At 40.1% G+C, this 27,286-nt stretch overlaps 1 protein-coding gene across 1 annotated transcript in view; it reads right to left on the bottom strand.

The window, feature by feature from the left end:
- The window catches only part of LOC114056469, a 63,281-nt gene extending 36,633 nt beyond the window's left edge, over positions 1-26,648 (bottom strand). Inside the window, exons 1-21 of the mRNA XM_027881678.1 lie at positions 26,622-26,648; positions 24,654-24,726; positions 16,695-16,831; positions 16,230-16,361; positions 14,951-14,991; positions 13,970-14,012; positions 13,321-13,384; positions 11,801-11,961; positions 11,512-11,604; positions 10,842-10,879; positions 10,131-10,287; positions 9,619-9,755; positions 8,899-9,121; positions 7,943-8,057; positions 7,112-7,249; positions 6,757-6,864; positions 5,487-5,678; positions 4,842-5,008; positions 3,387-3,570; positions 2,407-2,643; positions 101-349 (exon numbers count right to left, since the gene is read on the bottom strand). Coding sequence (XP_027737479.1) covers positions 101-349; positions 2,407-2,643; positions 3,387-3,570; positions 4,842-5,008; positions 5,487-5,678; positions 6,757-6,864; positions 7,112-7,249; positions 7,943-8,057; positions 8,899-9,121; positions 9,619-9,755; positions 10,131-10,287; positions 10,842-10,879; positions 11,512-11,604; positions 11,801-11,961; positions 13,321-13,384; positions 13,970-14,012; positions 14,951-14,991; positions 16,230-16,361; positions 16,695-16,831; positions 24,654-24,726; positions 26,622-26,648 — 2,716 coding nt within the window. The remainder of the gene's footprint in view (positions 1-100; positions 350-2,406; positions 2,644-3,386; positions 3,571-4,841; positions 5,009-5,486; positions 5,679-6,756; positions 6,865-7,111; positions 7,250-7,942; positions 8,058-8,898; positions 9,122-9,618; positions 9,756-10,130; positions 10,288-10,841; positions 10,880-11,511; positions 11,605-11,800; positions 11,962-13,320; positions 13,385-13,969; positions 14,013-14,950; positions 14,992-16,229; positions 16,362-16,694; positions 16,832-24,653; positions 24,727-26,621) is intronic.
- Between the last annotated feature and the right edge of the window lie 638 nt (positions 26,649-27,286).

Raw genomic sequence — 27,286 nt, 5'->3', positions numbered from 1 at the left:
TTAACAACTGGTTCAATAGCTAACAACTGTCCAGCACAGATATGAGGTGAACCTCAGCTCTGAAGCCTGGAGTACGTCCTCCCACTCCTTCTTCACTAACCTTCGTATCTGCCGGGCTGTTTCTCACGTTTCTCACTCCTCTTTCCGACTGCAATTGATGCTGCGCAGCATTTTTCCTGCCTTCTTAAAAACCTTATCCCAGAGGCACTACAACTGTCACTGATGGGCTCAGCTTTGGCCAGCAATGAGTCAACCTTGGAGCCAGATGGCATGAGCTCTGTCAGACATGGGGGAAGCTTCTGGCTGCTACTCAAAGATGTCGACCCTGTAGCCCCACTGTTACCAAAACCTGGCCATGCAAACTGAATACAGGAGTGTTCAGTTGAGGAAGGGATTGACTGTATCACCCGAAATCATGTGAGAAACAACCACTTCTGGGATAACTCAATGAAAGAAAATGGAGGACCAATCTCTAGGTCTCTGTCACCTCTCCTACCCAAGGGGTTTCCTCCAGAGTATGTGCTGGAGGGAGCATGGAGCTGGAGGAAGCCCATCCCAGACACTGGCTGTCAAGTGCCTCTGCTTGAAGAGAATCTACTAGTAGTGCCAGAACAGGACTTGGGACAAAACATCTAGCGTGAACATATGAAACACCACATCAGCCTCTGAGAAGATTTGGTTTCTGGTTTAGTTCAAATTATCTGAGCTTTTAGGGTGCATCACAAACTCTGAGAAGGTAGAACAGGCTGTTCAAGGAATCCTCAGAGAACTGTTTTCATTGCCTCAATATACATGTTTTCTGACCAGTCTGAGGCTGGTAAAACCAGGGAGGATCAGGTGCTTACCATTTACTATCAAACAGTCCACAGGCAAAGTCAAGCAGAGTATCTAATCCTGACAAAAATATCCCCAACAGGGAAAAACAGCTCAAAGTGAAATTGCACCAGAGTACCTCAGGGAACCTGAGGACTTGGAAAAGTGGATGGAATACCTAAATCTTTGCAATAACAGGAGAACTTTGGTAAATATGACGATACCCTCTATGGCAAGCGTTAAGGAGTCAGTCCTGATGCCCATTTTGACAATTGATGTACCTTATTTTGAGCTCACGAGTGGCAGCTCAGATAAAACAATGAATGGAATTTTAGAAGATAAGGTTGAAATTGTCTATGTACCTTATTGAAAAATTTGTGGAGAGAAGAGACTTCTGTAGCTCTTGCCTACTAATTTTAGGCCAAGCTCTAAAAAGAGTTTAGGGACTCTTTTAAGTCTCATCTTGGCTGACCTTTGACAAACTCTCAGATGCCAGAATCTGCCTTTGTTTCACAATGGTTCTGTAGGACTATTACCAAAAAGACAGCAAAAACCAACTTTTTAACCAGCTCCAGTTCCAGAAAAGAACACCTCTCTTTCTTGAATTACCTCCAAGGAAGAATTCACACTAAAAACAGAAGCTACACATCTCTCTCTGCCATGCTTTCTTGGCCTTTAGTGTGTTTGTGTGATGCACTGGGATGAAGCAAACAGAATATTGGTGTCTTACTGCATTTCTCCAGTATGGTTCTCCTTGTGTAATTACCATACACCCTGCAACCCCTTTTACATACTATCTCTTTTGATAATAGTTCAATTCACTATATTGAACAAGCTCCAGATGACGCTGAATCAAAACTGGATTTCGAGGAGATAACTGCAGAACACACATGTGATCTGGGACAGAACACATTTGATTGTGAGCGGAAATGGCAATGGTCCTTCAAGACAAATCTGTAAGTTTGATTTAACTGATAAGAACAGATGTCATCAAAGACCTAAACGGCCATGGATGTGTACCTCCATTATCTAACACAAACTTGAAAAAATCAAATAAAATATTTATTTCACAACAGTTCATGACAAAAAGCACCTGGAAAACAAAATTCTTTAAAGGCAGAAGGTCATTTAATTCAAGTTATTAAAATCAAGTAAAGTTATTTCAATTGATACTTCATGGTCACCACCTTCTGTGTCTAAAGAGGGCTTTATGGATTTACTACCAATAGTCCCAATGAAGTGCCAGAATATTTTGCATATGAAAAAATATTAGCAACTAGCCACCAAGACAATAGGAGGTTGACAATAGAGAATGCTAAGCTATTTCCCTATCACACAGCTGGATTTCTGCCTCTTGAACATCACAGTGAGACGGGGTTAACAACACAGAGTGCTGTATTTGATACCACAGCTCTGGATCAGAAAGCAGGTACTGCTTAGTAAATTAAACTACATGGCATGGAAACAAACACTTCAAGTTTTCATTTTTGAGAAGTTTACTTAGAAGAAGATGGCCCCTGTCAAGAACAGTGAAGTTGCTATTACATGTACTGTCATGGTAAATATTCAGTAAGGGAAAGGAAAATGCTGTTCAAGTAGATGGTTGCTCTTGTGATACTGGCTGGCTAAGGGCTTGTTTCTTCCGTGCCACAGCCATGCGCAAGGCCTGAAGAATCATGTTCTCATTATTCATGATGTTGTAATTAGTCAGCTTCAGGAGCTTGTTGAAATCTTCCGCTTTCAGTGAGACCTCTCTGGTTGAGTATGGAGAAGAGAAACTGGAGATATCAATCTTGCCCTGTTCCATTTCAGAAGCAGTACGTGCCATGCCTGTCAAGGGAAAAAAGGAATGTGTTTGTATAGTCCCACAGAAATACCATACTCTGATAGAATACATCGAGAATAACGAGGAGAGATCACAGGTGCAATTACTATGATGATAAATACAGTGCTATGATCTCTAAAAAATCTACTTTTGAACAAATCCTATTGGAATGAAAAAACACAAACAGTGGTGTCACTAAACGTCATTCCACTGCAATCACCACCTTCTACTGGCCAGCTCATGGCACATCATTTTATGTGGTCACTAGTGCTCAAGTCTTACCTGCATGTTCTTGAGCACAATACAAACTAAAAGGAATAAAGAGATATACAGGACAGCAGAAAGCAGAATATTAGTAGTCTTGGAAATCATCATAAAAGCAAAGTCTCAAATACTTCTATACTGTGATTCTCCCCTAGATCTGACTGTCATTAACATAAATAATCTGAAAAAGATGCTTTGTTCTACACATTAAAGTAAACATTTGGAAATTACAAGGAAAAAGTAGTTTCCATTCCTCTAACTGAGGAACACATTTCTTCTTTCACTGAGTTACACCAAGAGTCAAACTAAAATTATGCACAAGATTTCCCCAGATTCTGCAAACAGTTTGAATCATCTCATTTTGCAGTATAATCGCTGCTAGGAACAAGCAAACAAAGGATTTTTGTATTGGGATGAGGAAAAAACACCCAGGAGTGAGAAAGCTCACTGAGTCATAAAAATTATTTGGGTACTGTTAACTTACCAGGTGCTACATATCTTTGAAAGGTATCATTCACTAATGGAAAATAAAGCAGCAGAGGAGCTCCTGGGGTGTCTGCACCATCAAACATGTAGCACTCTTTCAGGTTCTTCTCATCATCCTTCAGTCCAATGCAGGGAAATGGAATTCCCTGCTCTGCGAAGTATGTGCAAGCCTGCTCCAGGGGCTGATCATGGCCCAACAGCAGCAGCATAAGGAACAGAAAAGATACCCAAGATCAGACTGCTGTCAAAGCCCAGTAATTCATGCCCAACTGCACAAAACAGATTGAGAGCACTGGACAACCAGCAATAATGTGAGCACCTGCAGCCCCAGGGACTGCTCTTCTGTTACCTGAGGACCTATTTGGAAATAGCCTTAACTAAATTCGCAGATTCACAGTCACATTACCTGTTTATACAGCAGTAGAACTTTTCCACTGACCTCAGTAGACTTAAGCAGGATTTTGAGATCAACCTACCCATTTCTATAACCCTGAATTTCAGAAATAACATGAGATTTCAAGCTTACATATTTTAGACCTCAAAATACAGCAGTAAAAACATTCATCAGAAAGCTCATTTGTGATGACCAACTTTGTTAAATTATCTAGCAAAAAAGTATCCCCTCAGTTTGAATTATGTATTTCCAAAAGAATTCTGAGTACAAGAAAAAATACAGTGCAATATATTTTTTTTCAGCTGCAGTACAGAGATAAGTATTGTTTACGTGGCTTCACAGTGTAAGAGCACCATTAAAGTCTCTTTCACTTGAAAAAATGACAGAACCTTAACCAGTGAAATTTGTGTTTTCAGTGGTGTCCCTCAGGGTCAGTTTACAATTACAAGTCTATATTTTGAAGTCTAAATCTGTCCATTTAAGTGGTGAATATCACTTTCAAAATCTACGTGACCATTTTAACCAAATCAGATTCCTGCAAACATAGTAAATGCATTTGATATCTTGTTTTAAGTCCACTATTTAGGGAGAAGAACTGTATTTGTTAAAAGAGAAAAAATAAAGATGAAGAAATTCTTCACTAACTAGGTTGTTCCTGGACAGCTAGAAAATCACACATCAATATAAAAAAATAAATAAAATTTTACATGCTTAAGCAAAATACAGATTAAATTCAGTGTCCAAATCACTAAGTTTTTCCAGCTATATTTGCGTTATTAAATCTTACTTATAACTATAATAGAAGTTGCAGCTTGACCTTCATAACTTCACTGTGCTGCTCTATATTTCACTGGTGAAGCACTTAGGGGTTATTTCAAAAGTAGTTTGGGAAAAATAGCGATATTTTCCTCTCTATAAATTTCCATTCCTCTTTTAAGATTTACAAAGAGCATGTTACTATATTCCACTAAAATCCACATTTTATAGACACCTGTCTAAAAGTTGAGAAAAACGAAGGAAAAGCTGTTACTAAGCAAAAACAGCTTTGAGACTTCTCACCAATGTCTGTGATCCGCCTGTGTAATTTAAGTGTATGATGACATCCACTTTCCGCTCTGGTCTCATAAGGGGTGGGTAACTGGTTTCAAAGAAGAAAGCTGCATCCACCAGCTCCAGGTGGTCGGAGTTGCCTCTCAGGTCATTAGGAGAGTTGTCTAGCAAAGTGTCTAAAGAGTAGAAGATTCAGAGCTGTTAGCAAAACTTCTAACTTGACATCTGTCAAGTTAGAAAGCAAAAGGAAGGTGAGCTTTCCTCCCATCCAGAATCTTCCCTTTACTTTAGGGTAGCATGCAGCAATTCTAAAGTTCCTTCAGCCTCTCCACTCACATTTTCTTAGTGTTTCTAAACCCATGAACTGCACCAAAACCTAGGCAGATGCTACCTACGTGCAGAGCCCCAACCTAGCATTTTTCATCCCAGTGAGGACTTCCAGTACCAAAACAACCCAAAAATTGAACAGCTGTATTACTGAAAGTGAAAGGTGTGAGAAGTTATTTAGTTCTCTCTCCTCTCAGTAAACACTAACAGCTAACCAAAAAACCCATTCAGTTCTCTTCAGGACACACAAATGTCCCTCGCTAGTTCCCAGCCCCTGCGCCTGCCACGATGACTGCTGAGACATGTAGGCAGGAGAGGTGTCCACACCTTTCCATTTTGTGAAATGTTCATGCTGGATATACTCATTGTGCATCTCGAGGCCCCTTAGGAAGTTGTGGTACTTGGAGACAGCAGGGCGATCTGTCAGGATATCCCGGAGAGTTGTGGAGAGGCCGCTTGTAGGAGTGAAAACACACGTGGCCATCTCATATGGCTTCTCGGGCAAGTCTGGTTGTTCCTCTGGAGATACACAGCATAAATGTCATGCAACTGAATTATAACCACAAACAAGAAGAGGCTGGACACAAAGAGGAGAACGAGACTGCTGTACCAACAGTAATCATGTGTTTCCATCTCTTGGCATTGCAGTATTTTTCCCTGTGATCTGCTGTGAGTTCTGGTTAATTTCTTGACAAAAATACAAACTTATTTGTGTTTTGTAAATCCTGATTGGCCACATATGACTAGAGAAACATTTTCCTCATAAAATAATACAATTTTGGTACACATTGAGGTAATTCTCTTTTCCAAGTAAACAACAAACAGGAAAAATAATTATACATTTAAGGGTATTACTGCTTTTAAATTTAATGTAGGTTAAATATGAAATTCAAAGCTTATTTTGAAAGGAATAGAAAACTTTTAGCATTTTACTTTCAAACTGAATATTTTTACTTTTAAAAACACAGTTTGTTCTAGTTGATTCAAGTGTGGGCAGCTGATTTCAACAGAAAATTGCAAACTATTTACATATATCCAAACATAAGAGTTTGGAGGTATTTTCTGAAAACATGGTCCACAGAAATGGGGCCTAGGTTTGTTCACTGGCTATGCATGAATTTTAACATGAAGATGCTCATGAGTATTGTCAAGAAATGGTCTCTCAGCTGGTCTAACAGAGCTCCACTACACTGACTTCATTTGACCTCTACTAAGTCTTTCGGTATATTTAGATTTTGAGGGAGGGATGTGCTGTGTAGGGCAAACAGATGTTGAAACAGAAACACTCAGGTTTCTCTCTGGCGAAAAAACAGATGACACCAGGCTTTGACAGAAGTATTTCTTCTAAACACAACACTTCAGGGACCACCTTATGTATCCATCCCTATTTCCTTTCCACTGTCTGATGGTGCCTTTCCTTCTTATCACAATCTCAAGCAAAGCACTGTCTATTCAGTAAAATCAAATCACTTGATTTTTCTGGTGTGTCCCATACCTGGAGACTGAGAGCACTACGATGACAGAAAAATGCAAAAAATGAGAAATGTGAGTGCAGTTACCCTATTGGAGGGGCCTAGAGGAGGGTACTTTGATTTACCTATTTCAGTCACTTTGTCTTGGGTCCACCTGTGCCAGAAGTCCTCTGAATTGTCAGCTGCATGCCAGGCATCCAAGAGGTTTTTTGAGAAGATACTGCTCCACATTCCTAGAAAGTGGGAGAGTCATAACAAGTAGTGTTGAGGTAAAAACAATTAAGTTCCTGCTAACAATGGCCAAACTTATCTTGAACTCTGTCAGGTTTGGTGCTGTGACCATTTCCCTGAGGAGTCTGTCAGCTGACTGACATAGTACCTGTGCATCCACGTGCATAACAATGGATTTATGAGGACTAACTTCCCAAATCCCTTGTGTTTATATTAAAATCTTGCCACTCCCCCAGGCATGTGAGTCACCTTGCATGAAACAGATCCGGGACTCAGGGAGCTTCTTCATCAGGCGGCCCATGAAGAACTCGCTGCCAAAATCCTCTGCACGAATGAAGGCGCCATACTTCAGGAAGCCCACCTCGTATGGTGTGAACTCCACCCACTCTGCCAACATAAGCACCAACAATGTTAGCTCCACTACCAAAAACAGCGCAGTTGCCAGTCTTGGAATAAACCTTTCAGGTGTCGGCTCTCGTGGGTAAGCTGGCTTAGCACACGTCCTGAGTAAACCCTCCTGACAGCCACTTAACCAGCTATCTCACTATCTACGGGTTTGTGAAAGAGCAACGTCAGACTAAAGGAAAATTTTAATTCTTCTTTCTTTTATCTAGTGAGTACAAATGTTTCTCATGAAAGGCAGAGTAGAACATAGATTGATTGTTCTTGTTTTTATTGCCTTTACCCAATCATTAATAACATAGCATCACAGAATGCTTAGGTTGGAAGGGACCTTAAAGATCATCTTGTTCCAACCCTCCTGCCATGGACAAGAACATACATTAAGCAAACAAGAAGCTCCAGTGAATCCCTTTCTTTAAGAATTCTTAGCAGTCCTGAGACTGTGTCACAGAATTATGTTGTGTTATTAATGTCTGAAGTTAATATCTGAATATACACAATCACATGCCAAGAGAGCTTACAAAATACTGAACTGTCACTGTGTATCCTGTGGCTGCCCAGTTACTCTTTACATTTCAGAACAGTACTTCTCTGGCTTGGAATGAGAATTTAAAACAATTCATCACCGTGTATCTCCATGATTGAAAATATAGCTCTTTTTCAGAATTGAAACATTACCTCTAAAATCTTTGGTGGCAACTTTGTCCTTGACGTTCAGGGCAAGGTAGATGGGCAGAGGGTTCTGTCCTTGATTCACTGCCTGACGTTGATCAGAAAGTCTGTGGTGGCTTTTCTGGATTTGGAAAAAAAAACTGAAGAGTTAGCTAATTATCAATTCTTTAAAGATATTGAAAATTAGCATCCACAGAGGAAAAATCCTAGAGTTGTTCAATACTAGAAACTTACACATGGAGATTTTGAGTATAATGCAGCCAAATTAAATTCTAGAAAATTTTGCTATGCAGCACTGAGGTTTGAAATACAATGTGCAATATGATATGAAATTAGATTATTTTATTTTATCTGTTTACTCTAGACTAAATATAAACCGTGTTTACAAGATTTAAAAATAAAATAGCTTTTTCTCCAGCTATTGCCAGGCTTCTAGTTTACATGGAAAGTTTTGCTTGCATCATTACAACAAAATTAGAAACTGGAGGTCCGGAGAGATCAAACTCAAAGTGGCTGAAAGACACCTGCAAAATCACAGTTTTGGCAGCTAAGAAGTCTCAGGAGGTCTGGATCTATATAGTTTCTTATCACTAAATCACAAAGTTCTGTACATATGGTGTACGTCGGCAGTACATTCAAGTTATGAGTGCAGCTAGTGTAAAAACATAGGGTCATAAAAAGCACCTAAGAACCTTAAAATTTTCTTGGACAGGTACAGTGTTAATTAGCTGGTTACTTTAGAGATAGTCTGAGCATTTCTACATTACATTCGATCACACTTTAGGCTCCAGTATAGACATTATCTCTGTCTCCAAATTATTAATGTAAATAAAAGTGGTGTTCTGCCTATATACCTACTACAGTGTTATTGACCAGGTTCTCTTCCTAGGGCTTTAATTTCTTGTAATGGTCATAAATATTAAGTCAACAACTTTATGAGAAGAAAGATGTATAGACATTACCCCATCATTCAACATGGATTCAATCATGAGCCCCCACAGATCAATGAAAGAGGTTTTATGTCCTGCTTGGGTCCTTTGGCTCAGCTCTCTGTAATAATTTCTTAGACTTTTCAAGCAAAAAGCCCCCATCTTGCACTTGGCTGCTTGCTTCCGTGCTTCAATTATTATTTCTCCAAGATCCTTACGTGACCAATCAGCATCTTCATATAACTTTGTCATTGTCCTGCAGGCAGGAAACATGATGGAAAGCAGGGGGAAATGAACAAGATCCTTTTGAAGCTCAGAGAATACACCTGGCAGAGCTTTGGGCGCTTACTGTTTTATCTTTTAATTACTCTCCTCTTTGAGCTTACTTTGAGCAGAAATGCAAGTCTAAAGGCACCTAGTCAAAAATCACTTGATCTGTGACCCAACACAAGCATCTACGTCAGCTGTCTATGCTATTTCTGTCCAACAGTAAATAACCATAAAGCACCATTTTTGCATAGGATTAAGGATGTCTGCCCTTCCAATAAAGCCTACTCTTTTGGTTAGGGATAGGTTACTTCAATACACCAAATGTATGATGCGCAACAGTCCTTTCGTAGATGATCTTGGCATTCATAGCCCAAAGATGGAAGCAATAACTGAATTCACCACCTTTACCCCAAGACCAAGGCAAAGCACGGGTTTTTCTTAACACAACAAGCTCCAGGCAACAGTATCAAAATGTCTCCTCACCATGTTGTGCCAGATGAGCCACTGATATATGAAACACAATCCAGAACACGCAACTTCTGAAGGCCCAAAATGCTGCCATACATGCCAGTGAGTGCTCTTATCCCACATCCTGCTGTGGTCACAGCCACTATAGGCACCTGTTCAAGACAGAAGAGAGGAGAAAGCATAGATGGAAAAGTGGCATTAAGGAACAAATAATGTCAAAAGATTACAGAAATGCAAAAGTAACAGTAGTAAAATAAAACACACACATTAGAGATAAAGCAATATTTCTCTATAAAGTTGCAGGACATCCCTGTGGTATATATTAGATCTTGGCACTTCAGGAAGGATTTTTACGAAACATAGACCAAAATTATTGGTTTGAAGCTCCTTCAAATGATTCAGTTGAAAGCCAACTAGAAACAGAAATTTTGCTCATCCAAACAGACAGCTGAACTCTCCAGTTGAGATCATTCTGGCCTGAGAGAAAGAAGAGAGAAAAATCCCCCAACAGAACCCTTCCTGGTTACCTCATGGTCTTGCAGATCTTCCTCCAGATGAAGAACATCCTTTAGTGCAGCAGCAACTACCTTCTTCCGGTTTTGCAGGAAATTCTGTTCATCAGTGCAGAGGTCGAACCCCAATCGGGCATCTAGGTTTCTTGGCCTGAAACACAGACCCTGAGTCCTGTGACCAGGGCAAAAATATTCTTGTTGTGGAAAACTCCAGCTGTGCTTGTGTGTGTTTACAGACTAGATTGTGGACAGTATAATGTAATAAATAAGAAAGAACAACACACTTCTGGTTTTATTTGCTCATATAATTATTTTTTCAAGTTTTAATAGTTGCTGCCATACGTGCCTATAACTCGGCAACCACTGTCAACAGGCACTACAGCTGAATAGGGAAACAGCTACCATGCCTTGAAGTCATTTGTATAATTCAGAAAAATCATTTCTTTTCAAAGCTGTTCTATCCATCTGTGGGCACAACAGTGCACGCAAATCAAGACCTATTACTGAGATGCACTAGCAGCTTGGAAATTTGGAGGAAAGGGGAATGATGATTTAATTCCCCATCAATGTGAAAAGGAGAACCTGGCAAATAAACACCTACAATAATGAACTCACATATCTGCTTATACCTGAACTTGCACAGACCCCTGCTGATTTCAAATGAGCTGCGTGTAGGAGCAAATGTCTCCTAGTTAGCGGATCAGGTCTTGCTGGAGACTCACTTACCATTCATTTGCCTTTGTGTACAAGTCAATTGTCCTGTCCTGAAAATCACAATACAGAGAGTGTAAGCAGTGTAACCTGTGCCTTCCTCCCCCACTCCATCTAGGGCCTGAGTTTCCCTATCTTGGAAGTATGCAACACAGCTGAAGAATCTGGCCAGCAATGGTCAGGGTGGTGAGAGACATTAACAAGCTCCAGCACTGTCTGGGTTGAGTAGAAATGGGCCATTCACAGAAGCTAAGTGGCATTAGGGCTCCTCAGCTTCTCATATTTTAACCTTCATTTTCTGGGAGGATCATTGAAAGCTAGACATCTGAACCACACACATATAGATGTTCTCTGTTTGATCTTCTGCTTCAGGCATTCCCTTTGTAAATGTATGTCTTACTCGTCATATCCATTACTGTTAGCTCACATACTATGCTGATGAACATACAAATTAGGCATGTCCTGAGGAAGTTAGTTTAAACTCAGAACAAGATTACACAGGGTATGACTGGAACCACGTGCAGAACAAAAGAAAAAATAAATATTGCACAATTGCAGAGTGACTGTCATTCACACGTTACACTGTAGCATGCTTCATCCCTCATGAATCACTGAACTGTAAGACTAATCATCCATCAAACTGATGGTGTTGGGTCACTTTGTGTTAAGAAAGACTTGTTCTCACCTCTGCTATTGTTATTTTCTCCTGTATAGGAAGCGAGTTCAGAGGTAGAGTCACAGACTCATTCATATCCCTTTCATTTTGACTTGATGTAGACTAGAAAAACGGATAAGAGAAAAAATAAACAACACGGTGACCTATTATGCAAGAAAAAAGGGGGGGGGGAAGTAAAAGCAGTCCCCTCTGTCTCATTTACATACATGCACTTATCAATTCCCTGCACACAGATCATAGTGGTCCCCTGAGAGATACACAGCCAAGAGCCAGCTATGTGTTAGTGGCAATTACGTACCCTGCTGAGATGCCTCCGCCGCGGTAGAGCCACGGTGAGCGCCGACTGATGGTACTTGATGTAGTGGAACCTGGCCGGGGAGGTCGGGCAGAGACAGGAGCTCAGTGTGTGGGTCTGGGTTCCTTCATATGACCCGTCCACTGTTAGCGCAAACTTCCTCTCTGAAGCAAAAGTGTTTCAAACTTAAGTTCTTCAAAAAATTGGGGTAATTTCTTCGCGCGGTAACGTAATACATGTTTTTCTTAAGTAATTACTTCATTTCGACACCCAAATAATAGGGAAAAATAAATAGACTGACTTATCTGAGGGTTTCAGCTTTAGAACCGGTGTGCAGAACATACCATATAGCTTTAGCACTACTGCACTTACAAATATATTTGATTGCTGAGACTACTGCTCTACTCATTAGGTAAGGACTCACAGCTGTTAACAGTTTCAGGGGAAAAATCACACTCTCTTCTGAAATTTTCAAAATACCTTAGTATTATACCAAAAAAATAGTTTTGTATTGCATACTGTCTTATTGTTGAGATGTTTTGAAAATTCTAGACTTTGGGGAAAAAACATGTTTTTTGTATCAGAGCAAAACTCTCTCCAGAATCAGTAAAATCTCAGTCCCTCTATCATGTTTCCCTTTCCTTCAACCTCCAACATTTCTTTTGCAATATTCCTAGCACTTACAAAAATTATGCCTGGTGCTTTTTGTCTTCATGCAGTAAGCCTCAGATATGTCTGTTCAAGTAATTAAAAATGGTCTTTATATAGAATATCAGCCTAAGTTCAAGGTGAAATATACTCTGTAAATCCACACACTCAAAAGTATATAATTAGCCTTCAAAAGAATTATCGCACTCAAGCATCTTCAGTCACATCTACCAAACTTTTTCACTGTGACAGCTGAGTACAACTGGATCATCCAGGAGTTTAAGCAGTGTGCTGAATTGGGGTCATCAGGAGTTGTCAGAATGTTTGGAAAGTTGCGTAGGAGGTACACAGTTCCACAAGTCTGGACTTGACATGGTAGTTATACACTGCTTTAAGTGTGCAACAAATGTCTCTGCTAATATACTGTGAGTCTTGTGTTTCACCTATTGGCATGTTTATTATTGTTATACCTAAAGAAATTTTATGAAGTTAAATGGTAAAAGAGGCCTAATCCTCATTCTGTCCATTTCCTTTATCTTAGAATCCAGAAACAACAGGAGTTAGCTTGAGTTTAGGACTCTAAAAAATTCAATTCCTTCAACAAATACTTTGGAAAATTGTAAGCATCTGGCAAGATGATATTGCAGAGGAAAATATTTTGTGGGGAAATTAGACCACATGTTCATCACACCACATTCTGGAATAATCTGCATATTTTTCAACAACTAAAACCCCCTGCACAGGCCACTGGCATCAGTGGGATTTTGTCTTGCACCTTAAATAATTTTAAACCAGGATGTTCAAGTGTAAAACACTGAGTGCTTTTATCATAAAGTGGCAACCAGATTTGCTCATTAAGTCAGTGAAAGGCTCACCCATAGTGTCCTTCCTCATCCTCCCACCGTTCACCTGCACCTCCAAACAGGAAACTTCACGGGACTGTAAGAGACAACCAGGGCAAGAGATAAAGGCATTTGCTATCAGTAGAACTCTGCCTCCTCCAGTCTCTTGGACCACAGGTCTCAGGGCATGCACCTCAGGGGAAAGGTAAAGGGCTGTAGAGAGCCCCCTACCAGGTCTAGGGAGATGGGATCAGGCTTCCACATGGGAGATAACAAATCATGTAGATATGAGGAAAGAGAAAGGATATGCTTGCTCCTGCCTGGAGGAGCAGCCCTGCAAGGGCCTGGGGGAGGACTGGCCACAGGACAAGGCTCTGCAAACAATGCTCAGCCAAGCCCTCCCTCCCTGGGCAGATGGAGGGATGTCACACACCTGAGTCCAGCTCATTTTAGGCAAAGACAAGCACTGGCAGCAGCTCACAGTTTTCGCAGCTTCAGCCTCTCCCAGCATGAGTCACTAGCTGGGACCGCGTGGGAAAGCCAGTGCCAGCACCAGCTTTATCTTGCCTCTTGGCCAATGCCTTCATGCCACCATATGGAGCAACTGCCTGGTACCTTTAATGCTAGCTTTGCAATAAACATTCTTATACAGCAGAGAAAAGGATTATGAAATAAAAATTACCACTAAAACTCCATTAGTAACAATGTTTTCAGGAGGATCTGGACTGAAAGACAAAATGGAAAACAACCAATTCAAAACCAGCACACTCTTCTTTTTCTTCTTTTTTTTTTTTAATCTCTTTTTTAATGGTTATTTCATTATCTTTAAAAGTCCATCTTTGTACATGCAGCATGGACAAACAGTATCAGAAATTCTACCTGCACATTCAATCTCTTTTGCCTCTCATAGGCTTGAGTTTGAACTTTAAACAATTTATGGACAACTGCTGAAGAGAGGAGCTCCTCACTGTATCAGACAGGATTGTTTCCTGACATACTGAAGAAAATTTACACCAGGATGGAATATTTACAGGCATAATTACACTATTGCCCCATTTAGTTCAGTTTGAACCTGTGGGATCAGAGCTAAAAAGCTGGTGAATTCATCCAACATGCCATAAAAAAAGGAAAAATACTATCATTTACCTTAAAAATCAACAGCAGCACTAGGACTGATCTACATCATTCTCTCCATTAACTGTACAGTCAGCACAGAAACACAGTAAAAAAAAAAATTTTTTAAATTTATTCCTAAAACAAATTCCAAGCATCATTTTTCCATGATCTTATGACAAAGCAAATATCTGGGATCCCACAAGTAAGGAGCAAGAAGGATTTTAAACTTAAAACTTCCTCCTGTGAAGAATGCCCCTCTTGCAGCCTGGTGAGCAATTGCCATCAGGGACATCTCTACGCCCCCATCAGCACCTGCGCTCACTTTCCTGTATGTCTGGATGCCCGGTGTAGAAGCATGCACATCATGCAGAGTCATGCATCCCTGCCCCATTAAATGCTCTACACAAACATTTCCTGAACACTCAAATCTACCCTCTGCTTTATTCAGATGGTGAAGGTGTTAGGGGGCTGCATGCGTAAACTATGCTTTGTATCAGTATCATCATGTCTCTACCATACATTTGGTTGCCTATTTCACCTCACGCACCTGCTCTCCATTGTGAATTCAACCTCCAGCTCCTCTTTTCCCTGCAAAAGAAAATGAAGGCAGTCACGGCAGGTTGGTTTTCCTGCGAGGAGAGATACCCTGCAGGAATCTGTTCTCTTCAGGGGTCTCTATAAGCCAGTGTCCACTTCTTGTTACTGCATATGCCACAATGTTATTGATGTTTTATCTGTCATACTTCTAATATCACATAATCTAGCATCATATCCATTAATTTAGCAAACTCCTAGTTTAGACCTTTGGAGGACACACAGAAAACATACAACAGGGCCTCTTGGCAGCTGCTCCCCCTTGCGGCAGTATCGAGTTCCCAGCTCCCACGTGCACTATTCCACAGGCCACTAACATTTCCCCTTTTCTTTTTCCTCCCTTGGGTTCTCACACTCCCCAGTGATCCTTAGCATGAGTGAAAGTGTATTTCTCCAGTTCAAACAAATCATTCTGACCCTCTCCCAGCCCTAACTCACTCATGCAGATGGGTCTGGTGGCACATTAACATGGTGGCACACTTGGTTTTATGAAGCCCAGGGTGTTCTGGAGGGTGCACTTTGGTTTGGGGAGTTTGTACACATAGACTCCTTGTGCGCTCATCTTTGTCTTTTGTAATTGCTTGTCCCTGAAATTTTCTTTCTCATTAGAGGTTTTCACGCAATTTCCATCATCTTCTTGCCCCCCTAGTGTAAGCACTAAGGATATACGGCATGGAGAGCCAGCTTTCCAAAACAGGTATCAAATCAAATCAACACTCACTCAAGTACTTCTAGGACTAAACACTGCCCTTGAAACTTTAGTATGAAGTTGTCCCAACCATACGAAATTGAGATCTGATGAAAAGCACAATTTTTTTAATAGTTCAGCTCTGCAAGTGTTATGTTCATTTTCTAAATAAGCTAAAAGCCACACTGGGGTTAGGTTTATGACTGCAGATCATTACTTTTGTATTAGCAAAACATAACACAGAGCTCAGAACCACCAGCTACAAGTGCAAAACTACTGGGATAAACTCTTGATATTTTGACATCAAGGACAGTAAACAGACAATTAAGTCCAATTACATGGGCCAGCTCTTTCTGCAGAAGCAGCATCCAAAATTTACCATAATTACAGAAAAATCTGTAGGTATGAACCCCTGAAAGAGATGGACATATTCAGGTATGGACAGTGAGAAAGGCTTGTATGGGACATAGTAGAGGAAAGTCAAGATAACCATATTCTCACCTGACTCCTCCCCCTTTTCTTTGTCCTTGAAATTTATACATACCTGTGGATTCAGCTGGAAACTTAGCTGAATGTTTTCCCCAAGCTGGATTTTGGAGACATCAAAGAATACAGTGAGGAGATGGTCATCCTGAGTTACACTGTCCTCATCACAAACTTTTAGCTCCAGAATGTTCTGGAATAAAAAATAATTAATTAATTAATTCAATAAGAGAGGTTTAACAGACATGACCTGCTACAGATGTTTCATTTTAGCTGAACAAAGTTGAGAAAGAAGTTCAAGAATGAATACAAATATTGCAGTTGCTCTTTACATACTCTGTTGACTAGGTAGGCAGATACAGTCTTATCCAGCCATCAAAAGCTAAATAGGTACAGCAAGAGAGTGTGAATATAGTAAGAGAGTGTGAATACTTTTCAAGGGAACTCAGAAAGACCCACAGAGTGAAAGGGTTATGTGGTACGTTTGATATCTGGTAAGAACAGCTGGAGGTATCTGCACTCTTACCTTAACCTGACTCTGAATTGTGAAGTGGAATGTTTCATTCCATGTTGGGTTCTTGCTGTTCTGGACTGTCTTGGTGCAGAAATGCTGTGCTGAAGCTGTCGGCAGGCTCAGGCTCACATAGCAATCAGACTGAGTTACTGTTAAAGAAAGGGAAAGCAGGAAAACAATCGACCAATTAAACAATCTAGTACGCCGTAAGAATCTAGTACCCCCACGATGGTACACTGAGTGAATTTTTAAGCTCAGCACATAAAGCAATACACAGAATGCAGGCCAGCAAGCTAACTGGAGTACTATCGGGCCACTGGTAGACAACCATCTTGCTTTACTATTGAGTAAGCCTGGCAGTGTGCTCTTCCTGAGAATTACATTTTCTAAATTCCTAAAAAGAATAACAACTGTTCAAAATACACAGTTGCATTGCTGAAAAGCCATCCATATGCATAAGGCCTGTACACACAGCAGTATCACAGGGCTGGGCACTGTGGACCTTAGCAGCTGTGACAGGGGCTACCAGATGGACAGAGCACAGCTCCCATACACTGGGCTTCCACAGGTAGGCATGAACATGCCTCAGTATGTCTAGAGTAGCTCTAGCTTTATGCTCTGTCTTGTCTACTTTCTGGAACATCCTTCCTTTTTTCTAGGACCTTTTGCTGCCAATGCAGCAGGGACAGGTGCTCATTGCATTGAAGGTTCCCATGAAGCCCCATTGCTGTCACAGAAGACACTTCTTCCATCAAGGTATCTGTTCGCAGTCTGTTTTCTTCCCTTTTGGAAATTTAAAGAAGGGGCACACAGTGCACCACAGACCTCAACAGCACAGTTTTTCAAGAAAAAAAAAATTCAAGAAAAAAATTTCAAGAAAAAATTAAAACTGCTGTGGGGATGAGAGGAACTGAATTTAATCTTCTATAAGTGGTTTAGAATGAGCACAGATAAGAAAAGCATTGAAATGTTGAATAGTTTGATGGCTAACATTTGCTTTAAGAAACAGCTGTCCTGAGGCAGGGCTGCACCAGTAAAACCATATAAAAAATATATATTGCTTAATGTCACTATTTTCACCTGCATTTCTGTGCCTCAGTCAGAACAGTGAAGGTATTTGCAACACTAAATGTGCAGGTGAAAGCTTGTCTGTCTTTCACAGCACAAAGAGAGCTGACGTGGCTTCTTTGCATGGAATTGCATTGCTTTTGCCTCCACTGGAGGCGAGTTCAGGTCATAAAGTTCACCTATCAATTTTAATGTTCCCAGATGTAGTGAGGACAGTTTTAGCCTTCTTTTTTTTTTTTTTTTTTCTTTTCTTAGCTGAAGAGGCCAGTTGCACGCTTTGGCTTCCCACCTGAGCTCTGTCACAAGTGATGGATGTTCAGGGCCAAAGCTTTTGTATGAAACAGTCGTTAGGAGAAGTCTGCAGTGCTCATATCATCAACACTTTCATTCAAATTCAGACTAATCTACTTTCTAATAGATTTTGTCATCATTATTAGGAAATAAAAGACAAATGTGAATAATGAGATTAACAATCCTGTAGACCCATACTCAGAAGTAAGGGATGATCACCCTACAGAATGCAATCTGTTGGTTAGGGATGACAACCTACACAAGTGCCAAAGACAGCATGGGGAGTATTGCCCATAAATGCCAATTCCACTGTTAGAGTTGTATTTCCTCTATTTGTAATGCCATGTACTCAGCATTCCTGCCACTGCATAGCAAAAAAACCTGAATAGCAGCAGCACAGGCATAAGTCTTGTCACACTGAGTTTTACTGGTAGATCTGATTTTGGGAAACACAGAATAACTCTTGGCCCTTTACTGTCTCCCCATCTGCAACTCAAGGGTTAACAAAGCCAGCCTTTTTCCAACCCCCACCCTGTGTCCCCTGAGGCTTAAGTCATCTTTTTTTATTATTACTATTAACTCTGAACATAAAAAGAGTAACTTTGACTGATGAAAGTAGTTGTTGTATATTCTAAGATACATGAGTTTTACAAAAATATCAAAACACATAGACATCACCTGAGCTTCTAACACTTCTAATAGCTACCAAAATTCTCTATGTATACAGGAAATGTCCATATAAAAATCTTTTTTGGCTCTTAGGAGATCCAGACTGATACTAGAACAGATTGTTGTTGGCTCTTGTCCCCATTAGAAGACCAGAAGGACCAAAATGGATAAGGCTGCAGGTGAACCAAAGTTTATTTCCTTGACACTTCTCAAATAGCAACACATGCTCTGATTGGTGCAAAGAACAAAGTACTATTTTGAAAGTCCATCAATTATTTTTTTCTGTAAGTGATCACTGTCTGCTATTACACTGTGTCATACACCTGCAAGAAATAATTACATGTCAGAGAGCAGAGATCTGACTTCTCAGTTAGATCTCTGACTTTCTCTGGGGCACTTCTGACCCAGCCACTAAACAAGCATGCTTCCCTATTCCCACTTGCCAAATGTCTTTGTTTGGTGACATGTTTTATACTTCAGAGGTGTCCTCTGAAACCCAATTACTTCGTGTTCATGATTTATTTTCCAGGTGTTATGAGGGAGGCACTTAAAATGTCCAGGAACCTTTTTTTACACATCCTGATACCTCAGACCCATACTCTGCTTGACCAGCTCCAGGTAGAAGCAGATGTGAGAAATGGCAAACCACAGCATATCCTGTGCCCAAGCTGGTTGGTCACGCCACAATATCCCATTGCCTTTCCACGTACACATACAAGGCTCCCATTGCCAGCCACATGCAAGAAAATCATCATCTCCCTGGCATGTAAGCCTAACCACACCTAACTACAGCAATTATGCTCACACAGTATACAGACAGCAGAGCATCACAACAGTGACCTGTTGTGTCCCTCCCCTCAGCCATGACACATGACCAGCCATCAGAGATGCTTGGGGCAGCAGCTGTGGTATCACTGTGGGGCAATATCCTGCCAAAAGCAGGTGTGGCAGCAGGTATTTATGAAAGCACGGTCTCTTCGTCCAGTTATTACGCTAAGTGTCTAATTATCTTCCAGGATAATAGCAGGACTGGATCTTAATTGTGCTTTACCATTAGAAAGCATTACAGCAACATGACACATGCTAAAAAATGCCATAGCCCCAGCACCATGCTGTATCCCAAAGAGTAGGGCACCAGCAATTCTGGCTCAAGCCAAAATCTCACCAGTCTCACAGAGAGGTCAAATTCAAGGAGGGTTAAAAAAAAAAAAAATTAATTCCACCTCCTTTTTTGATGATAACAGATTCAACATCCAGCCCACCTGCAGCTGGGGCAGAAGCCTCAAGCATCCTCTCCTCTTGGACTGCCTTTAGCTGCTCACTATTTCTAGGGGGTAGATTTTTCATTACTGTCATGATATAGTTTATTTTCTTATTGTGGTGAAAGAATCTGAACCAAAATGTGGTCTCAAACACTGTTTGCTCTGACCAGCATCTTGATCAGGTCTCCCTGCATTTGGATCTATCCAAGTCACAAAATACATCACCAGCTGAGAGAAGCATTTTTCTTCTTCCTCATACACTGTGTAGGTGAGTAGATATCTGGCTGAAGGCAAGTGGACAGGCCAGCATTGCTGTTTTCTAGAGCACATAATATTAGATAATTTACATAATTAAAACTTTTTTATATTCTTTTTTTTAAATAAAAATGTGAGTTACTTCCGTGACAATAAACATCTTCCTTCTCAAGGCCCTTTATAGTCAGGCTATCAGAATTCATTCTGTCCTGGGAGATCAGTTCCTGTCTCCAGGGAACACTCAATATTAATCTTCTAATAGCTAAATTTCAACAAAAAGCTTCTACGCTTTCTCCCACCCTGCCCTTCACACTGGGTGGAGCACCTTACAAATATCCCTAAAGCAGTATCAGTAGTCTCATTTACATCCCTCCTTAAAAGACCCTTTTGCTGAGATGTTGCTAAACAACCTGTTTCTTTCCCATTTTTCCCCTTGTTGGGCTTTATAAGTCCACATCCTCTGATTTTATAAAAGTATTTCATGCAGCACCTAGAACAATAGGCTGTTGGTGTGTAACTGTAAGTGCTTACCTGGTGAAGTAAGTAATAAATAACAATGAAACAATAAGAACAGCACAAGAACAGAACACAAGAAGTCTGCAGATTCCTGCAATAAGTATCACATTGGACCACAGTCCTTCAAACAATAATGTATTCCACTGATTATATTTCTTTTCAGGATCTCAAGGGCCTTTACATGAACTGATCTGTGGCAGAACTGCTACTACAATCCTGTAAAAAAGTATTTTTATAAAAATGTAAAATATACTTAATAATTTTATAAAATATAGTATCAAACTAATGTCTTATATTAGAAAATCTAAAACTTGATGTCTCCAAAATTAAAAAGCATAGTAAAAAGAAAATCCATAAAAGCTTCAAATATATCATTTTTTTACTAAGAAAATGATGAAGAATATTTTTAACTACACCAGTCGAGGTTCCTTTAGTCTAGGGCCCACAGGCAGTGCCCACTGAGGGATCTTAGATGTTTTCAGGAAGCAGAGAATGATATCTTAAAATTGCTCAGCTCAGTATCCCCACCCACTTACCTACTTTTACCTTGTCTATACTCTTAATACTGTGTTTCCTTTTCTTTTACATTTGTTAATTCCACTTTGTGATTTAGCTTGTCTGCAGTATCTTGTTCTTTAGTCACTTTGACTTCTTTTTTTTTTTAAGGGAAGGACCTTTGGTCTTGTTAAGGATGGCCACCAGTGACAGAAATAAATGTATCCCACATTTAGTGATGGGTGTCTGAGGAAGAGTGTAAGAGGGCAAACATCATATAATGCTCACTCAGCCCTCAGAATTTAAGATTCAGAGACTTCACGAGCCAACCTTCACTGGATTTTTTCTTTCTATGAATTTGTCCAGTTTCCATCTGAGACCTGCATAAACTTCCAGCATTTGTCACCTCATACCACGGGGAGTTCCCAAACAAAAAGTCATGTCCTTCTATTTGTTCTGGAGCTGTGGTGGTTGTCCAAGGTCTGTGAGAGGCTGAGCTTGGAATCTGAAATTCTCTGCAGAGAAAGCTGTGTTTTTAAGGGTGGGTTGGATTGGCGCACATCCAAGTCTCACCCCATTAGGGAGTTAGGATGCTTATGGAACACACCCAAATCTGGGAACTGGCAAGTGTTCACAGGTCCAGGGATATCAAGAGCCTGATGGGGATGTGGGTGTGCCCAGTGGGAGACAGGAATGTGGAGAACGCAAACAAGGCACTAAATTAACAGGTGTTATCAATGATATCAGCTATGCATCAATACACAAGTGGAAACTATTATTATAAATTACACGCTGAGGGATGAGTGGGAAAAAGAGACAAAATAGTGCAAAGGTGCATTAAAGAGAGTCAGGGTTTAAAAAGCGGAATGAAACAATTTAAGTTGTCTCGGATAAAAATATTCTCTTACGCACTGAACTTCCACTAAAAGTCTTCTATTATCTATTCCATAGGAGATGTTAGTGAGGTTTTGAGGTTCTCTTGTTATGAATTAATTTTCTCATCTCCATTATTAGGAAAATGGAGAAGATAGACAAATAATGAAGTCAAACTGCAATGCCAGGTTGGGAGACTATTTAACACTAGTGCAAGTATTAAACAAATTGATCCAAAAACGCTATAGAAATCTAGTGCAAGGTTGGGCACAACTGCAAGAGATAGAAGAAGCCAGTTTAACAAAAATCAATAACGTGACTGAAAAATAATCGACAGTTGTTCTATCTAGAAAACAACTTGTTCTATCTATAAAATTTTGCAGGAAAAGGAAAGTAACAGAAAAAAGAGCTGAGAAAAGAAAGAATGAGAAAAAAAATCAGTGTTAGGAAAATGGTACTGTAAAAAAGCCCACTTTGCTTGTGAAGGAGGGCCACATGCTTCTGAGTTTTGTAAAGTTATGTCAAGCTCATCTCTAGAGAACTGTAAAGATGAATGAATCAACTCAACAATATTCCCCTAATTTTACAAATAAACCAGGAAAATTTTGTACATATTTTTTTATCTCAAGACTCCCATTTTGCTGCTTCTCAGTGAAAATCCTATAGTTATGAATATATAACTTGCACTAGTTTTTACACTGTCAGCAAAAGTAGGCAGAGATTAAATTAGTTCCATTAAAACTTTTGAAATATAGGTTTATTTTACATGATAAGGAGACTATCAATGAAATATATGACTTCTACAAGACTGGCTGCTCAGAAAAACATGTCCTCAAATGGCTTAAAAGGAAATCTTTCTGGTAAATACTGCTGAAAAATTTTATACTTAGTAAAATCAAATGTTAGTGGAGTTAAGCAGCTGTCAGTCAAAACTAGATTCAACATTTAAACATAAGCAAAGCAATGTACCCTGACTGGTATGGTTTTCTTTTCCTACATGATAAATGTCCACAACAAGCAGAGCATCATCTTTTGCAAGTATTTTTTCCCCTTAATATTTTGATTGATGCTTCCATTTTAAACAAAGGATAGCTTGACAATGTTGGTGGCGAATGTCTGTTGTTTTGGTTTTTGGGCAACATACAGTATATGCTTCATAGTGTCAGGCCTCAGCCTGGAAAGCCCATGCTGTGGCTTTACTGCTGCTTCAGACCCTGTGCTGCACTACAAAATCACATCTGTCATTCTAACTGCTCTTTTAAAAAGCTCTGTGGGCTGGTGGGACATGACTTGGAAGCAGAAGTGCCTGACCGTTTCAGTACCTGTCCCATGTCCTAGAAACTTTCAAGTATTGTAAAGGACAGCATCAAAACATAGTAAACTCCATTCAGAATAAAAGTAGTTTCAAGAAGCATTAATCTAGATGAGAAAAGGTGGTGAGGAAGTTGGGTAAGCTCATTATCATGCAGACAGTTTTATAGAACATGATTATCTGGGGAGATACTTAAGGGCTATAGTTTTCCACACATCTTCCTTTCAGTTCAGTGTCCATATTTGTACATTCAAATAGGTTTTAGCTGTAGCAAGGGATTTCTCTCCAGACTATAACTGAGCTTCAAATCTCCTTTCCATGGTGTAAAAGTAATCCTATGGGAAGGTTCATACAGATTCTTCTTCCCCATACATTCAGCATCAACAAAGTATCTTGCTGCTCTTCAATAAATATTGGAGTGAGAAAGTCTTCTTCACATACCTTTGGTCTCTAAAGAAACTTTCACAGAACTTGAAGCAAGTCACATTAGAAAGGCACAAAAAATATCTTGTCTTGCATCTTTTTAACTGAACAATTTTACCTCGGTCTCGTTCCTATAGAAACTTTCTGGATTCAGACCTTTTTATTTGCATAAATGAATAGATGCAAGACAAAATCAGTTATCTACTCAGACAGGAGGTGATTGTCATTCACACCTCTTTTTCTAGTGCTTTGCAATTCAGATATTTATGGACCATTAATAAACATTTATGTAACTATAATTCCTGGACATTTTGTAAAAATAATTAAGAATAGAAAAAGCTAACTGTGAGCCCTCAATCAAGTTTTGAAACATGGCCTATGGCTGAATCAAATTTGACAGCCCGTAAGATGTCAGGTGTGGAGTCCTGAGCCCACATAAAATATCCTGTGATAGACCCAGGGTTACGCAGGCTGGACATTACTGCAAGGAGGAACCAGAGAAATGAAGTTCTTATTACAGTCTTTCCTGTGAACAAAAGAAGATTTATTTGCAGATTCAGATGTGGAATATTTTATCCATTCTATGTAAACATGTTCTGCATTACAATTGGTGGCTAGACTTTAGTGTTGTATTGGCAAGTATGTAAGAATAAATAATATCTTCTAACTGTGCTAGCTCGTCTTCAGCATACCATGATCAAACATCTGATGTCTCTCTCCTTTTATAAACAGTCTGTAGTGTTTGTGACACTTGGCTCTATTCAGAGTAGCTTTACAAGCACAAGGATGCTCCACAAAGATACTCACACAAGTCTGCTTTCCTGGCGTTTTTCATCTGTATGACTTTTACAGTAAGCAAGTTGCATGGCGAGGGTTCTGCCTGTTAAAAAGCATACAAAATGCATAGGATGAGCAGGCAGAAAGGAAGAACAGAAGCATAGTCAGAGATAACATTAAGTGTTTCAGTTCCAATCAACAAAACATTTCTAAATGGAGGTCCCTCCTTGAGTATTGTCTTCTTCTTCCCAGAAGGTTTGTAACCAGGTGTGGCCACAGACACAAAATGTACAATCACAGACCAAACTTCCACTCTCCAATCTGAGGAAACTTGTGGTAATCCTCAACTTGAGGTGTCTGACTCCTACAATCAATCTCGGAGAAATGTATGATAGAGAACCTTGCTGTTTTAATAATACAGCTGACACACATCTTCATCTGTGAAAATTCATAGGATGTCACATATATCCACTATATTACACAATGAACAGCAAACAATCTAGCAGGGCAGGAATTAGTAACGATACCATGGTGTAATAATGCTACTCATGAGTTGATTTATAGCTACATAATTCCATTCTTGATCTAGAGCAGTGCTGGTTTTTAAACAATGAGAACCTGAAAAGTGCCTTTTAGAGACCTATCCCAAACTTCTCAGAAGGAGTGAATGAAAGCCCCAACTCTGTAGTTATTTCTCTCTGAATAATTCAGTTCACCCAATCTTCCTCTAAGCAAAACTCTAAGGAAAGTATCAAAGGAAATATTTGCAACCTTCCTGTACTTAAAGGTGGTTATAAAAAAAGGAGAGAGCATTTTTACACAGATAGTAATAGGATAAAGGGAAACAGACTTAAACTAAAAAAGAAGAGATCTGGATTAGATATTAGGAAGAAATCCTTTACTCAGAGGGTGGCGAGGCACTGGGACAGGTTGCCCAGGGAAGTTGTGGATGCCCTGTCCCTGGAAGTGTTCAAGGCCAGACTGGAAGGGGCCCTGAGCAACCTGGACTTGTGGGTGGAATCCCTGCCCATGACGAAGGAGTGTACCTAGATGATTTTTAAGGTTCCTTCCAACCCAAGCCATTATATGATTCTAATTTTGGGAAACCACCTCAACCTAAGCGGTTATCAAAAGACATTTAACAAACTTGCAAGGTAACTGGTTTGTTTTTTTCATCTTCTCTCATCCTAAGCAAGGATCAGACAAATAGGGTACTTAATGAGTATATAGGGGCTGAATGTGAGGTATTTCTTTTCCCTAGATAAGTGTCCTTCTTAAAGGAATAACAGGAGGGAAAACCCACACATTTAATGATCTAAATGACAAAAAAACCCCAAAACAACAACAACAAAAAAACCACACACAAAATCCAAACAACAAACAAACCCCACAAAAACTGCAACAAAACTACACCAAAAAACAAGAGGAGCAAAAAGGAAAGAGAAAAACTAAGTAATGAAGCAACAAACACATATAAGAGACAGTTCATGCACACTATCTATAGAGCAGGGATTATCACTGCAACAAATACATAGGTAAATATATAAAAATGGTCAATGTCTTACCATTCACTCCCTTATGCCCCCAAACTGTCACAAATTTAAGAGAACTATATCTAACACCTCATATAATATTAGTTTCCTGACTTTTCCTATGCACTCGCTGACATTAATGACCTTATTTTTCCTCAGTGAATTGTTTTGCCTAGCCTCATTGAGTGGAAGCAAAAAGGTCTCTCTTTTTTTTTTTTAATTGGGGATTTTCAAAATAGTTAAATTACTGCATCATTAAAACCTTTGCATTCCTGAAGGCCAAAACACAAAGTAGTCACAAAACCCAGAGAGAAGCCCTGCTTTGCTCTCAGCTTTGGTGCTGAAGAAGAATTTTTAGAGCTGAAGATGCAACAAGTGGAAACACCACTTCCCACAGCAGGTCCCCTCTGCTACCAAGTGACAGCCAGCTCAATTAATTGCAAAGCCTCCTCTTGACTTTTCTTACCTCGCTTTTGCTGAAGAACAGTCCCATTGCGGTCTTTGCCGCGTCTGAGCCAGGTGTGAAAGGTGTAGGCTGACGGGTACAGAGGAACTTCTTGTGCTTTAGGTTGCCGGGAGCAGACAGGCAGGTGTGTTAATGCTTGACTCAGCGCAGCCTCACCCCGCCACCACCACTTGAGCAATTCCCGACTCCTCCTCTCCCTCCTCCTCCTCCTCCTCGCTGCCCGGAAGGTGAGTGCACGCTGCATACCTGCACCAAAGCGCAGACACCCAGGCTCTGGCACTACAGAAGGATGGTCTTTGCAGCTGTAGTTACAGGGAAATTGAGACTGAAAAGGTGTCTTCCCTTCACAGTTGCAGGCACTGAGCAAATGTTACTCTTGAGCATCCTCATCACTTTTTGACACACCAGGAGAGTTTGTCAAGATGCAGCCTCGTATGGGAAGGTGACTGGAATCAGTCAGGTTCTATCTGGCTGCCCAGGAGTGGGCAACAAGGAATTCTTTAGCCCAGAACAACCAAACAAACCAATGGTCAAACAAAAGACTTTCTGTAACTTTAATGACCTACAGGGAGTAGGTGGGTCTTTGCTTAAAGACGTATCTGAAAGAATTTTTATTGTCCCCATCTCACCTTCTGTTCTTCTAAACTCAAGCAGTAAACTGTCTT

The sequence above is a fragment of the Empidonax traillii genome, unplaced genomic scaffold (assembly GCF_003031625.1).
Source record: "Empidonax traillii isolate 1590-97213 ecotype Southwest subspecies unplaced genomic scaffold, ASM303162v1 scaffold93:size1158651, whole genome shotgun sequence".
In the NCBI taxonomy this organism is placed as follows: Eukaryota; Metazoa; Chordata; class Aves; order Passeriformes; family Tyrannidae; genus Empidonax; species Empidonax traillii.
This window is presented reverse-complemented; position numbering and strand designations above follow the sequence as displayed.